This window comes from Jatropha curcas, chromosome 7 (genome assembly GCF_041381405.1).
Source record: "Jatropha curcas cultivar XTBG-Jc1 chromosome 7, XTBG_Jcur_1.0, whole genome shotgun sequence".
NCBI lineage: Eukaryota > Viridiplantae > Streptophyta > Magnoliopsida > Malpighiales > Euphorbiaceae > Jatropha > Jatropha curcas.
In genome coordinates this window covers 24,728,638-24,743,474 of record NC_143157.1, presented here as the reverse complement: position 1 = coordinate 24,743,474, position 14,837 = coordinate 24,728,638, and the positions used below count along the sequence as shown (strand labels likewise).

Sequence of the window (14,837 nt, the reverse complement as noted above, 5' to 3'; positions counted from 1 at the left end):
TATAAAATATTAAAGTAATTATTTGAATAATTTAACACAACAACTTGCAATTTTCTGGTTAAATTTAATTGGGTTATCCCTCAATCGAATAAAGCAATTTTCACTAAATTTGGATTCAAACAATTTTTAAGAGCAAAATGAGTTGTTTTTACTATTACTATATGATTCTGATTTCAATAAAAAATTATTTTTAATTAATTTAATTTATAAATTTTATTATTTTAGACAACTATTTTTTTCATGTACAATGATTAAACATTCAACATCTTATTTTAAAATTTTGAATTTTTTTCACTCAGATCAAGATTTGAGCGCCCTCTTTAATCATACAAGACTATGAGCAAAAATATTCAAATAAATATCTAAAAATTTAATAATCCCATTTACCATAAGGCCAACCTTAACAAGCCTAATTGTATATCAATTATATTAACTATTATTAACAAATTTTTACGTAATGGCATGATTTTAATTTTTTTTTTTTATTTCCCTTATTGGGATCTTGATATAGCATCAAACTTTAATTATTTTGCACATGAAATTATTGGATAAGACCAACTCATATTTTCCTCTATTAATATCACAATATGTGATATTTAATTACAAGTTATTAAAATGGATGAGACCAATCATATCTAATACTAATAATTTTCACTTTTTAGTTATATGTTTTCTTTCTAAATTCAAACTTATTAATATGTTCTTTGTGCATCACAAAAGGCATTTTGGTTTCTCCCTTTTTGCCAACAAGAAGAACTTGCTCCTTACATTCCCTTATTTTTCATTACTATAATTATTTTTTTTTTTTCCACCTTTCATTATAAGAATCAAACAATAAATTTGAATGCTATATTTAGATAATTCTAATAAGCAAACAAATAAAACCTTTTGCACTCAGCCCATTCATATACAAATTTTCATTTTCATTCCTATTGAAAATTTTAAAAATGCCGAAAAACACTTATAAAGGGACAACCACAAATTACAAAACGAGATTATTTTTATATTAAAACATCAGAAATATTTAAAAAAATATATATCTTTATTGAAGTTTTAAATTCTAATTAAATTTGTGACATACCCTAAATAAATAATTAAAAGAGAAGAAAATAAAATAAAGGAAGGTGACTCGGGAATTCCATGAAAGCATTGGTTGCCAATTTAATAGGGTGCATCATAGGATACTATTTCAAATTCTATATAGATGCACGCATCGCTATTTAAGACATTTTGAGACCAAATACCAAACCTTTGCACAACTTGCACGTATCACTTTCTTATTTAATATTTTATATTGCTCTTCGTCAATTAAAATTTAAATTATTTTCTTAATTATTTGAAAACTAAGATAATTATTTACATTAGGGTTCAAGTGTTAACAGGGACTCGGATTTTAGTATATAAATTCTGTAGAAGTAAATATTAATCTGTAAAAAAAAACTTATTAAAAAAAGATTTCTTAAAAATTAGAGGTTGAATCTATTTATAAAAAGGTCTAATTTTGGTAGCTAATAGTTGTTTTAGTAGTGTTAAACTGTTAGCTATTTGAATAACTTTTCATGAAACGTTAAAAGCTAAACGTTATATAAGTTAACTTTTCACGAAATGCTATGTTAATCCCTAAAAGCTAATTTAAATGATATGTTACCGAACACTATAAAAAATTAATTGAAACGCTAAACTCTATTTAAAAGTTTATTACCGAACACAACCTCAAACGGTATAATGTTTAATTTACTTTATAGATAGAATATCCCCAAGTCCTTCATAAATTTAACATCGATGGAGCTTCAAGAGGAAAACCAGGCGCTGATGGTATTGGTGAAATTCTTAGAAATTCAGATGGTACAATGATCTATTTATTTTTTGAGTTTATGAGTGTCATTTCCTTCATTCTAATTATACAAAGCTTCTCGCCGTCTTTAAAGCAGTAGATGTATTTTCTCTCTCGGACTTTAAATACTACCCTTTAATTATTGAATCAAATTTAAAAAATATTATATGTTGGGTATTTCAATAGGACAAACATCCTTAGAAGTGTTAGGAATATTTTAACAAATTTGATGCAATACTATAATCAACGGGTAATATCTCCTATTATTATGTGAATCGAAAGAGAAATCATTTTGTTGATAACTTGGCTAGAAAAGGTATAGATGTAACAATATCCTTTCTTGCTTGGATTTGATTTTTACTATTGAGGCTTTATGATAATTTCTTCAATTGTTCTTGTCTTGAGAATAGACTTCAATCTGATGTATAGTTTATCGAGTTTTTTCATTTAGTATTTCCGAAGTAGAATGAGTATAGTGAGGAGGTCTGATGGCCTGGATTTAAATGCTTGGTTGTATTAATTTTTTTCCGGATTTTAATAATAAAAGGAATTTATTGATTAAAAAAAAAGTCACGCGATTACATTGGTATCATTAAATGTATTGGAATGGGTATAGCCATTTATTTGAAATAAATTCTCAAAGAAAAGTTAATCTTATTGCTTTGTTCTTATAACCCCAAAACAATACTATCTCACTAAATAGAAAAAGAGCAGTTATTCTTAATTTTGGTTAACTATTCAATGGATTAAACTGTTTGTAATCTTAATTTTTTATTTAATTATATAATTACTTACTCTATATATATATAGCTCCGAATTTTGTAATAAAATATATACCTCACAGAAAACGAATTACATGTTAAATCCTTTTTTTAATAATAAATGCATAATAATAAAAATTTTAATATGAAATAAAAGTGAGTATTGGAATTCAAAATTCCTGAATAACATTTGCATTTCGTTTGTCCAAAGGGTGCTGCTTTTTTAAAGGGACAAAACAAATGGATTGGATTTTCACCGAAGGTACCTTAAAAAGTCAAAGGAAGTAAGCGTGTCTATGTTTCTTTTTGGCCAATGCGCTGATAATAATCATTTCGATGTGTGTAATTTATACCCATTTCCTTGAGAAACAAATCACCCAATTCACACCATATGCCAAGAAATCAGGCGGAGCTAATGAAATTTTTTAAAATTTTTAGAGGAGTTGAATATAATTTTTTATATTTTTAAGAATTAAAATATTATTTTTATAAAGAAACAAGACCCCTTAAGCTCTAAATGAGTTCTGCCCTAAAAAAATACATTCATTAGATGTTAAATGTTATGAGATTGAATCTTTTTAAATATGAGTAATAATGTTGGAAATAAATATTTAATTATTGTTTAGTCAGTAATTAATTTTTTTATTTTGTTATTTTCTTTAATATACATTGAAGGATTATTTTCCAAAATTTTTAAATATCAAAACCAAATGGTCCAATCCCATCTATAAAATGAGAGTAAACTTCCTAATTTTGATAGATGGAAAAGGCAGCCATCTCTTCATTAACCACCATTACAACTCATAAATAAATCTTTTGATGGGGAATATTAATTAATGACAATGATTATATAAAAAAAAAGAAATGGGTAGTGGAAGGCATTATCCTATCTATAAATACAGCTGTCCTTTGTTTATGATCAAATGGTTGTAATTAGCACATTCAAGCTAAAGGGTTTAGCGTCTCTTTGACATTCTATCAAAATTGTATTTAGGGTTAATTGCAGCTTAAAGGGCCAAGCTTATGTTGGGATATAAAGTGATTATTGACAATAGATTCATTAAGAATTAACAGACTGTTACTTGGTTGACGCAAATCAAATAACATCCGTTCAAATGTTTACTTTATTATATAATCTATTTGTCTTATTTTGTTTATATGACTTGATAATATATATATTAAGAATTTAGTCAATAAAAATTATTTTGTCATTTTTTACCCCTAACCCATTAAGATATTAATAAAAATCATTCATTTAATTAACAATCGTAAAGGTTATTACGAGAAAAATAATTCTTTACATATTTAAATTTAGAAACCATGCAGACATTTTGGAACATTAAAAAAATAACAAGCAAATAAAATGAAACGGATGATATAATTAATACTTGAGATTCTCGTTCAGTATTAAGTTTCGAAATTTTCGCTCGACATTTATTTTCTTGTCTCTTATTTAGAATAGCTATGAATACTATAAAAACTTATATTTAGCCTCAGCAGAGGACATATTGTCATTTAAATAAATTCTCTAATTCCCATTCAAACTTCTCTACTATCAATTATCATAGTGGATTTATGTGCTAAACCATGTTTTGAAGAAATTGAATTTGGAGATCCTTTTTTGGGTCACTAGTAGCATCCTAATCATGGCTTATGTGGAATGTGTAGAAAAGATTAGGGCCAAAGATAATCAAGTCTTACCTTACTTTAAGTACATGACAAAAAGCATAGGATTAATCAAAAAAAAAAAAAAAAAAAAAAAAAAAAAAACACAATTATGTATGTCCTAACCACCATGGATGGCAATGGCAAGGTGTAATCAAAATTTTAATTTTTAGGTCAGCTTGCTAATGCTAAGGATTTTAAAGAGGGTAGAACTTTGGTCTACCTTGCTTTTTAGAAATTCCATATATCAAATCAAATTATGGCATCTTATGACCATGGTGAATTGGTTTTTAAAAGATTCAAAAAAAAAAAAAAATCAAAAATTGAAAAGGATCCCTAATTCTTAATTCTTGAGTGTATAAAGAAAACCTGCTAGCTCGGATTTAGCTTCGCTCGGTTTTGATAAGTTTTTTCTTCTTTTATTTAATACTTTTTCCAAATAAAACTGAACTGATGGCTGATAAAGAAAAATGAAAAAGGGTATTTTATTATTGTCTAAAAGCTTAATTTCTCTTATTTTAATTATTTTTTAAGCAAAAAATTTCAATAGTCCATATTATGATATATTTGCATTGTAAAGTATTTATAATATGTTGCTTACCAATGAATTAATTGTCAATTTTCTTTTTAAAAAATCATTTTTTTCAATAATTATTCTTTCATTATTGCGATAAAACTAAAAAGAAAAATTCAGCCAAGTTATCATTGTAATAATAAGGTAAATAAAAGTTAAAGTTATGCAATTTGTTTATGAGAAAAAAGAGAGAGAAAATATTGATGGCAAAAAGAAAAAACATTTCGTAGTTCTCAAGATTTGTCAAATGTAAAGTTTGTACTGAATTTACTTCACAATTTTTGATATGTTACGCAAACTCAAATAATCAAATTTAAATTTTTTTTTTTAAAATATATATATATTTTGAAGTTTTTCCACTTTTTCTTTTGGCTTCTTTTCTTTGTTGGCTTTCTCCTTAATGGTTATAATTAAAGGAGTAGCAAAGTTCTTGGATAAGACAATTTGGTGGCTTCAATATGAACATGAAAATTAAAATTTAAGTTTAATTTAGATTCTTAATAAGAAAAGAACAGAGAAAAAAAAAGTATCAAACCACCATTTTCACATTTGAATGTTGTTGGAAGAGATTAAGGTTTAATATATGAAATATTAGAATTTATTTGTTATAATAATTAGCAAATTTTTAGAAAATGAGGCGGGATTTATTGTAATTAAAAATATATATCATTATGAGGTATCGAAATTTATGTGCATTGGAAGGAGATGGGTTAGGCACAGCTCGCTTTCCACTCGATCCGTTGCTATTCCTAGTGTATATACATTTACAAGAAATATGGATTTTCCGTATCCTCAATTTACGGTTTGGGGACATAAATGGCACGATCCAAATTCCCACGTACCCCTAAAAATAAAACCAACCAAAATCTAATTTTGACCATACTGTGTGGGCCCCCACCATACCCGACCCCACAACCACTGGTCCAACCCTAACCCAGCCCCTAACTCCTACGATTTATTTATAAAAAAATTGAATAAAAAAAAACGAATTTTGAAACCCAACACTCCGTATCTCAAGACGTGTTTGGTGGTGGACCCCGTTGAGGCCAGTGCATCAGCCACCTGTCTACTCCTACACAACAAAGCTGCGTAATCCTTTTGATTTTCCTTTCCACTTTTACCGGCACCACGCAGTTTCCCGGTCATATATTACCGGCTAGTTATTCGCAGACCAAATTGCAGGATCTATGGGCCGGTCTCTCGTGACTCGAGGGTCAGTCACGCCAACCGACAGGTGTTATTTATTTTACACTTAATTCAGTCTCTGGATGACTGACACGTGTGAATTCCTAATATGATGATTGAATGTTTGTATTTTAAAACTGGGTTTTGACCGGTTTTTTTTGGTTATATTTTCCCTTTGTGTAAAAATGTTAAATAAATAAAAAAACTATAATTATCGATGTTTGCGTGCAGCACACCGGAATGAGCGGCTGGGTGGGTGGATGGATATGGGTGCCAAGTGGGGACACCATTGATGGGTCTGGCCGTCTGGGTGGTGTCCGGTGAGGTCAGGAAGGGTTCTAAGTTAACCGCTGATGCCCTGCCATGTCAACATCATTACTGCCACAGTAACAATTATGTTTTTTTTCTTTTTCCTTTTTTACTTGAAATCATTTTGGATTTCATTTTTCCAATTTTTCTATGGTTCTCGGATGAAAAATAAGTTATTTAATCGAGATAACTTATCTAGGAATTGAAGCATTCTAGATCCACCTTAAATGTAAAGCTTTTATGCTTGTGTTTTACGGCTCAGAGAGGATTAAATTTCCTGATCATAAAAAAAAAAAAAAAAAAAATACAGATTTTAGATAATATTTTTAGTGACGGATTGGGGAGTTTGAATGGCTGCAAGTAACTTAAAGATGACGCTTTGGTTGGGGTTTTCTTTCTTATCTATGTATAGGAAATATGTGTGAGAAACGCGCACGCTAACGCCGGGCAATGCAGCGTGCAGCGAGCAGCTTGCGGGTACGCACGGCTTTTTCCTCTTGTTCTTTTGTTGGTTAATGCGCGGGAAAGCGTACCCGTACTATGCTTTAACGTGTTTACGCTACCTATTCTTTTTTTTTTTTTAATTATTCAAACATGTGTCGCCTTTTGTTGATTTTTACTTGTTGGAAGGTGCGCCTATATGGAATTAAAAAAAAAAAAAAAAAAAAAAAAAGAAGGAAGAGTTGGGTTTGGGCTGTGGCGGGAAAGTTAGGTGGTGAAGGTCTGACCTTGCGTTGCTTGGGGCCCTGCATTTCTTCAATAGTATTCTGTTTTTCCAAAAGCAAGCATATAGGGGTTTGTGTTCCCAGTCAGTAATCACTGTATTTTTCTGGTTTTATATTTCTCTTTATGCGTTGTCCCTTTGATTATTTTTCCCCATTCAGTAATCTCAGCAAAAGAGATTTTTTAATTTAATTTTTAGAAAAACCTTGCTATCTTACATTGTTGTTATTAAGGTTATTTCACTAATTAACTATTCTTTAATATTCTCAATTATTCTTTAATATTCTCAAAATGATTCGTATTTATATTTATAAGTATTTCATTAGTACTTACTTTAGAAATCGTTTTTTTATAAATTGACTCAATTATGGAGTTACCTTGTTTATTGGAGTAGTAATTTTGGTATCATCAGAGTTGCCTAAATAATATTGCTATAAACTAAAAGAAAATAAGAGATAAATAAAGAATCAGTAGCAATTGTTCCTATGCAAAAGGTAAAAAGATAATTGTTCTGACGTCTAATAAAAAAAATAATGTCAGAAGTGGGATTTGAACCCACGCTCTCTCACGAGGACCAGAACTTGAGTCTGGCGCCTTAGACCACTCGGCCATCCTGACAATGTTATTTACATTTTTGTTCTTTATTATAATAACGTTATTATCGTTTTGGTGGGTTTATTCTCTGATATTAACAATTTTGGAAAACTAAGGGGTCTGAGGGTCCAAAAGCCCATTACAGTTGGGTAGGCTTTGCCATCTCTGATTGAAGATGGGCTCAGGTAAAGGTTGTCTTCTACAATATGTATTGGGTTATGACTTGAGATAATATGAATCTGCAACAAGATATGGTTGAGAGTTTTGGCACCAAACTTTCATGGGAGTGGATTAATACAAGACATATATCTACTATTTCCAGTTCATCAAAATAGATTCTTGTAGTAGAAATTATTAAATGAATCTGGACCTCTAAACTTTTTGTGATTATCTATTTTTTTTTTTTTAAAGTATCTGTAGAGTGAGATTCAAACTGAATCTATTATCATCTAATTTGATATATCTAAGTTACTTTTATATTTAGATCCAAGTAGTATTTATATGTTGAAAACCAATATTTTTTTATCATTTTGAATGGAATTTTGTTTTACATTTATATTAATATTTTTATTATTTAAGCTTTCTTATGTCAACAAAAAAAGGAGATAAATTACTACAAAAATTAATTTTGAAATAGATTAGGCATCTAATAAAAATTTAGGAACATCAGTCCGATTCCCTTGAGGTTCAGCATTTCCTTGAAGCTGACGTGGTCGGTGCAATTTGGACTCGGGTTATTTCTTAATTGGGCTTAATGCCTTCCGATATATTTTTTTTGAAAATAACTATTTATGATAGAAGGAAGAGGAAAACCGACAAACTCTAACTCTTATGATTTTAAAATTGACTTCCAATCATCAAGAAGACCTTGTGTTGTACCTGAGGCATCATTAACATTTCTTTCCATATTTTCGTCACCCAAACGTTGCTTAACCAAATAAACAAAATTTCAAAACCAACCCAACATCAGAAAAACGCTAAGAGACATTCTAATCCAACATTCCATTAGAAAAAAAAAAAAAATGCGGAATAAAAACAATAACTGCAAAATTGTCAAACCAACTCATAATAATCACAACTACTCATCATGACTATATAAGAATTATTATTTATATACTAATAATAATAAACATGTATGAAAAAAAAAATGAAAATAAGAAATACTTCCTAATTTCCATATAATATCTAGTAGTAAAAAAATAATAAAAAATAAATATAGCAAATCTGCAGCTGATATTTCGCTAATCACTTGTATTTATTGTCCAATCAGTATCCAGTAGGAAACTCACAGTTCCCATATCCTGCAAAAAAGAATTCAAATATATTAATAAATAACGATACGTCAATTGATTTTCTGAGAACTGATTGTAATAATTCCTCAATTGATTAAAAAAAATAAATAAAATTTTTATTTATGATTTAGATAAATTTGGTTTTTGATTCTTAATTTAATTGCTGACATGAAATTACCAAACCAAAGACTGTATAGAAATTTTAGAATTGGGAAAATGTGAACCAATTGATTTGAATGATATCAAATTTGTTTGGCTAATTGTGGAATTTTGTCTATTGGGTACGTCAATGATGAAATCAAGTAGGAAAAATAAGGGAGATTATAATATACTTACTAGGAGGTTGCGTGACCACATAAGCTGCACCACCAAAAGAACACGTGCCAGCAGCACGGGCTTTCTTTTGATAATAACTGTTAAAAGCATACGAAGCGTGGGCCTCCAATGTATTTGGATTATAACACGTCGCACCTTCTTGGATCGGACGGCAATCTGCAGCTCCATCTCCGCAGGCATAATCTAGCCCTGCTTGTAGCCTCTCTTTTCCAGAATTTCCATTGGCTACACACCAAGTCTGGCCCACCGAAGTCTTAGACACTTCTCCGGTCACCGGAACTTGACTCTTGTTCCCGCTCACCGGCGTTGATTGGCTATTCACTAACTCTTTCTGTGTTAGTGGTATGTCGTATACTTTCTGTTCGTTAGGGTAAAACAACCCATAATTCCTCTCTGATGTGGGACCCGGTTTCTGGTTTTCATTAAACAAGGCAAATAAGTAAACGTTAAGTGGGTCCTGTGGTCTCAAAGGGGTCCCATTGCCTGTCAAGACTCTCTTCACTAAATTTCCATTATATGACGCCGCATTTTCCTCTCCTGCACCAATCTCGTCCTCGTCTCCCATTGAAGGCCACCCGGTTTCAGTCACCACCATCTTTACGTCGCTGTATTGAATAGCAGACATGGCAGCAAAAACAGCGTCGAGTTGGGCTTCCAAAAGGCTATTGTATTTTAATCCGCTACCTGAATCCACAACACCTGGGTTCTCTTTAAACAGAGCATAATCTAAAGAGATTTCTTTTGAGTTAGCAGAGTAAGCGAAAAAAGGGTACGCATTAATCATAAGATACGATCCGGATTGACGCAGGAACTCCAACATGGGTTTCATTACAGGAACCAAATCGGGTTTGAACGACCCGGCTGAAGACGGGTAAGAACTCTGTAGAGCACTAAGAGCTATAGGAGACGAGATTTTAATAGAAGAATGATTAAACTTAACAAGAGAGTTATAAACGTTTTTCATGGCGGGTACGAGAAATTTGGTTGTGTTATTGGGGTCAACAAAAACCTCATTACCAACAGCAATGGCTTCTATTTGTGTTTGTGGATAATACTGAGAAATATTTGCTTGAACCCATTTATCTGCAAATGACTGATCGGCGGCAGTAGAGGCAAGGAGCTCGTTGGGAAGAGCAACGACGACGCTTATCCCTGAGTTGGCGAGAGCTGTTAAAACGGTAGAATCAGTATCATATAGCTTGGCTCGGTTGATCCCTTGTGACTTCAAAAGCTCCACCACTTTTTCCGGTGTGGGTAAGTTATTGGCTATTCTGCCATAGTTGACTCCAATTTTACCTGTTGCATCTGCAGAATATAAAAATAAAAAGAAAGAGAATGAGCCATTAGAACGACAAGCAAGAAAAGAAAATACGTAAAGAAGAAAGAGAAAGTAAAAATACCTGCAAAAACAAAGAAAGAGAGAAGCAAAAAGAAAAATGAGAGAGACGCCATGCTCTGTATCTTGGAAAAGCAGAGCATGAGATGGAGACAAGCGAGGTATTAGGTTAACTGGTTAAATTAGAGGCGGAGAAGGTGATTTTTATAAGGGGGAGGTGAAGGTGGTGGAGCCCACGTGGGAGAGTTGAGATAGCAAACAGTTCTTAGTTTCTTCCTATATAGCGTAGCTAACGGAACCCACCAACTTGACCGTTTAAATTTCGCTGCTATAGTTGGTGTTAGATTTTCTTGAGCCGTACACGTGGCTATGATTGTAGATTTAAGAGATGGAAGATGGCCTACCCCTGACTCCAATGTTTATTACTTTGCGAGTCGCGACTATGATTTAGGTGAAATTAGGATTGGTAATTAAACAGTTCTTTTGTTTTTTTAACTAAAATTTGAACGTTGGACTGCCAGCTGTGTTTGTCCTATTGTTGTTGTTCTGTTTAGCCTTTTTTTTTTTAACTTATTAATGGAAATTAATTTATCAGAGTTCTTGTCGAGAAAACAAAAAAAGAAAATTCATGAAATTAATGAAAATTCTTATTTTATATGATTTCCTATTTTATATGATTTTTTAAAATTTATTTTCTTGTTTAGAGCTTTTATTTCCTCTTCTCTTAAGATTTCACCCGTAATAAAAACATGGAATTAAGTAAAAATGTCGAAATCTTTGATATATTCTGCCACCAAATCAGAAATTACCAAATGAGACTCCTTTACTAAAATTTAGAACGACCTCGTTGACGAGAGTTTAGAATTCGTCATTGGTAATTCTAAATTCTCGTCAACAAGTCTAATGAAAATGTCAATGTTGCCCTAATCTAATTTAACGTGATCTAGAATTATATGACTGAGCCAACCTTAATCTCTTTTTTTTTTTTTTTTTAAACCAATAGCGACCTCATTGTTTAAACATCTTTCATTTGATTTCCTATCATGGCTCTGAACTGCACTACTTTATCAATTATCAAACATTAAAGAGTTTCTCACGTTACTAATGGATAGGATTGTTCCCAATGGAAGTGATTTTGATCATTTAAACAAGTAGTCGAATATTCAACCCTTGTGAATAGAGAAAATCTATATTGAAAGCCTGTTTCTTTAAAAATCTGATGCGGTGTGTGTAAAATTAGATTTAATTTAGTGGGATAGAGACTTGTGTACTCGTTGTTTCGTTTTTTTTATTATGCAAGTAATTAGTTGGTATTATTGGTAATTTTTTAAATATCATATTAAGTGGAAGTCTTGAATGTAATTAGAAGACTCAGTTTTTTTTTAGAAGAAATCAAATAGAAATTTCATTAAGAGGAAGTTGTATATAAATATGAGATCAATATATTTTTAAATTTTTGTATAGGAAATCTAATAATAAATAATTTATAAATAGAATAAAAGAAACACAATTTTGATTTGATTTGAAGTATCTAATCGAGTTCACAAAGCATATTGTGCTATAGGCGATTGCTTGCTCCATTTAGCAGCTAATCATAGTCATTGTTTGAATTCATGGTCTTTTTATAAGTCAAATTCGATAACATTCAAATTTCTTCCTTTTATTATAAAAGATATCTGCACAGTTGTCCAAATAATAAAATACCCTAGATTTTTATAATAATGGTAATAGCAATAATTTAATTAGATCTGAGAAATAAATCAAAGGATATGAGTAACAATAAATTGCAATAGTCGAGTAATAATGACTCAAATATGTATCAAAAGATGCAAATCTGAGAATTATTTGAAAAAAATTAACAAAAAAGGGAAGTGAGTGACTACTAATGAGAGCTCACGGGCGGCCGCCCATGGAAGAAAAAAGAGAGCCTTTAAATTTTGGGAGAAAGAGAGATGACTAATTTCCAAACAAAAATTGAAACCGAAAAATTCATGCCAAGTGAGGTATATCCTCAAGTGAACTTTACCTAGTTTGATCATTTCATTGCACTTTTTTTTTTCTTAAAAATTGAAATCAAATTGAATAAAGAAAATAAAAAAGAAAAATTTCCCAATCAAGCTAGCTCTTAGATAGCTAATTATCATCAACTCCCTATCAAGACTCAAGAGGCAAATATACAAATAAACCACAAATGCATATGCTGGTAGTCCTACAACTTACACAGAGATATGGTTCAAAAAACACACTTTTGAGCTTTGACAATGAAGCTTTTTCTTTTCTTTAGATTGCAACCTTCTAACCAAATAATCATGATAATCATGGCTATTGTGATAGCAACAGCCCTTTAAAAAGTCATATATTTTGACAAGGTTCATACTTGTAACACCTAACTCCCAAGTATTATCAACTTCACTATTGTCTATTTTGGCTGCCTCCTTCAATTCATTTGCTCATCTATTGTTCTTCATTTCACTTTGCCTTTCTTTTTTTTGTCAAAATTTCACTACAATGTGCATGAATTTATGAAAATGACTTATATTTGTACATATTTGATATACTAATGATAACGAAAGGCTGCAATATAGTCTCAATCTTAAGGGTTTATTTCGAAGCCGATTCATTACTTGATCATGACAAATTCTGATTAATTAGATGTATTCGTATCATGTTTTTGTTTTTTAATAATTGGGATGTCATGCAAGAAATGAGTAGAGGTTTAATTTATTTACAATTCGACAGAGACATTCTTGCTGTCTAATTATAAATAAATTATATTTGTATTTAAAAATTAATAAAATTTCAAAATGTTATATCATATAGCGCAAGTTGAGAAGTAAAAAAATATTTAATTTAGAGAGATAAAAGGTTTAACAAGTATAATATAAGAAGCTAAATTCATTGGTGTGGGTGTAGCTATCAAGATCCTCTATGGCCATAAAAAATCTTATCATATAATATATTTAATTTCAAATTTCTACACTGGACAACCTATAGTTTGTATATGTGAAACCAAATTGGCCCAATGCTTAATAATTATTAATTAATAATTACAAGTGCTTTGAAATAGAGACTTGTCCATTGGTTGAAGAATGAGGATACATACACAGAATCCAACACATGGCATCACCAATTTCAACTTGTGGTGTGTGAATACATATTTGTGTGTACTTATCACCCAGGTTCTTGTTAGTGTCAAATGTCTGAAATTTATCATCTTTTGATGCGAATTTGGAGATTATCAAGAGGGAATATTATGCTTATCGAGACTATATGTATGATAGTTTTATTACCCAAAAATAATTGTTGTCTAATTACAATTAATTAATATACTAAAATAGGAGACAAAAGGGTAAGTAACCTGCTCCTTCTTGCAGGTTCTCACATGGTGAATGTTGAGTAGGTACCTAAGCAGAAACAAATATTTCGCAAAATTGCAAATATAAGAAGTTAAAAGTTCATATTTTATAGCATTTTTTAAGAATTTTTGTTATATACAAAGGAGGAAAAAATATTTAGCTTCCAATTATAAAATTAGTTAAAATGCTTTTTTATATTAGTGCTAGTTGGAAATAAAACTTAGTTCTTGTTATTCTTTTTATTTTTTATACTAATTATTTTAATAATATGTTTTTACTAAAGGGTGTTGAGATGCAATTGAAACCTGCATACCTAATAATTAATAAAATGCTTTACTAATATACGGGTTGTGATTCAGTTGGCAACACATGTTGAACATATGGAAGAACTCTCGAATTTGATGCCCATTAAACGCATCGGTAGAGAGAAGCGAAAAACTTTAACTGTAATTAAATTCCGAGTCGGATTAGACAGTCTTTGATAATAGGATACAGATATTAGTGGTTTAAAAAAAAAAAAAAACAAAAAGAATGGTTTACCAAACAATATTATTGGTTATTATGAAAAGGGGTGTGACTTTTTCTTTTTTTAACTACATCTTAACTGTTGTATTTAAAGTCAATGAGAGTGGTCATTGTGGTTGATCCATTTGCTACACTTTTGAGAATTTTTTTTTTTTTCTTTTAGACATAATATAGCATAAAGCTATATATTACAATTCTGCAATTTAAACGGATTATTAAACATTTGCGTTTAATTAAACTATTGATTTAAGAACAAGTTGATTTTTTTTTTAATTTATATATTACTTGAAAAAAAGATATTCATCATGATTTAAAAATTATTAAATATCAAAAAAAGAATTGCAGGT

The 14,837-nt window shown here is 30.3% G+C and overlaps 1 protein-coding gene and 1 non-coding gene across 2 annotated transcripts; both read right to left on the bottom strand.

The window, feature by feature from the left end:
- Positions 1 to 7,585: 7,585 nt before the first annotated feature.
- On the bottom strand, positions 7,586 to 7,669 carry TRNAL-CAA (transfer RNA leucine (anticodon CAA)). The gene has a single exon. It is a non-coding gene; the product is annotated as a tRNA-Leu (tRNA).
- A 1,064-nt stretch (positions 7,670 to 8,733) lies between these two features.
- LOC105633011 (glucan endo-1,3-beta-glucosidase 12) lies at positions 8,734 to 10,830 on the bottom strand. Its single transcript, XM_012215507.4, has 3 exons — positions 10,674 to 10,830; positions 9,274 to 10,578; positions 8,734 to 8,946 (listed from the first exon to the last, which is right to left on the bottom strand). Exons 1-3 carry the CDS (start codon positions 10,750 to 10,752, stop codon positions 8,912 to 8,914), a joined length of 1,419 nt encoding a protein of 472 aa, XP_012070897.1. The 5' UTR covers positions 10,753 to 10,830; the 3' UTR covers positions 8,734 to 8,911.
- Positions 10,831 to 14,837: the final 4,007 nt, after the last annotated feature.

Coding starts and splice junctions, on each gene's coding strand:
- LOC105633011 (XM_012215507.4), bottom strand. CDS start 10,752: ATGCTCTGCTTTTCCAAGATACAGAGCATGGCGTCTCTCTCATTTTTC. Junction 10,579..10,673: donor CTCTTTCTTTGTTTTTGCAG/GTATTTTTACTT, acceptor TATATTCTGCAG/ATGCAACAGGTAAAATTGGA. Junction 8,947..9,273: donor TGTGGTCACGCAACCTCCTA/GTAAGTATATTA, acceptor TCTTTTTTGCAG/GATATGGGAACTGTGAGTTT.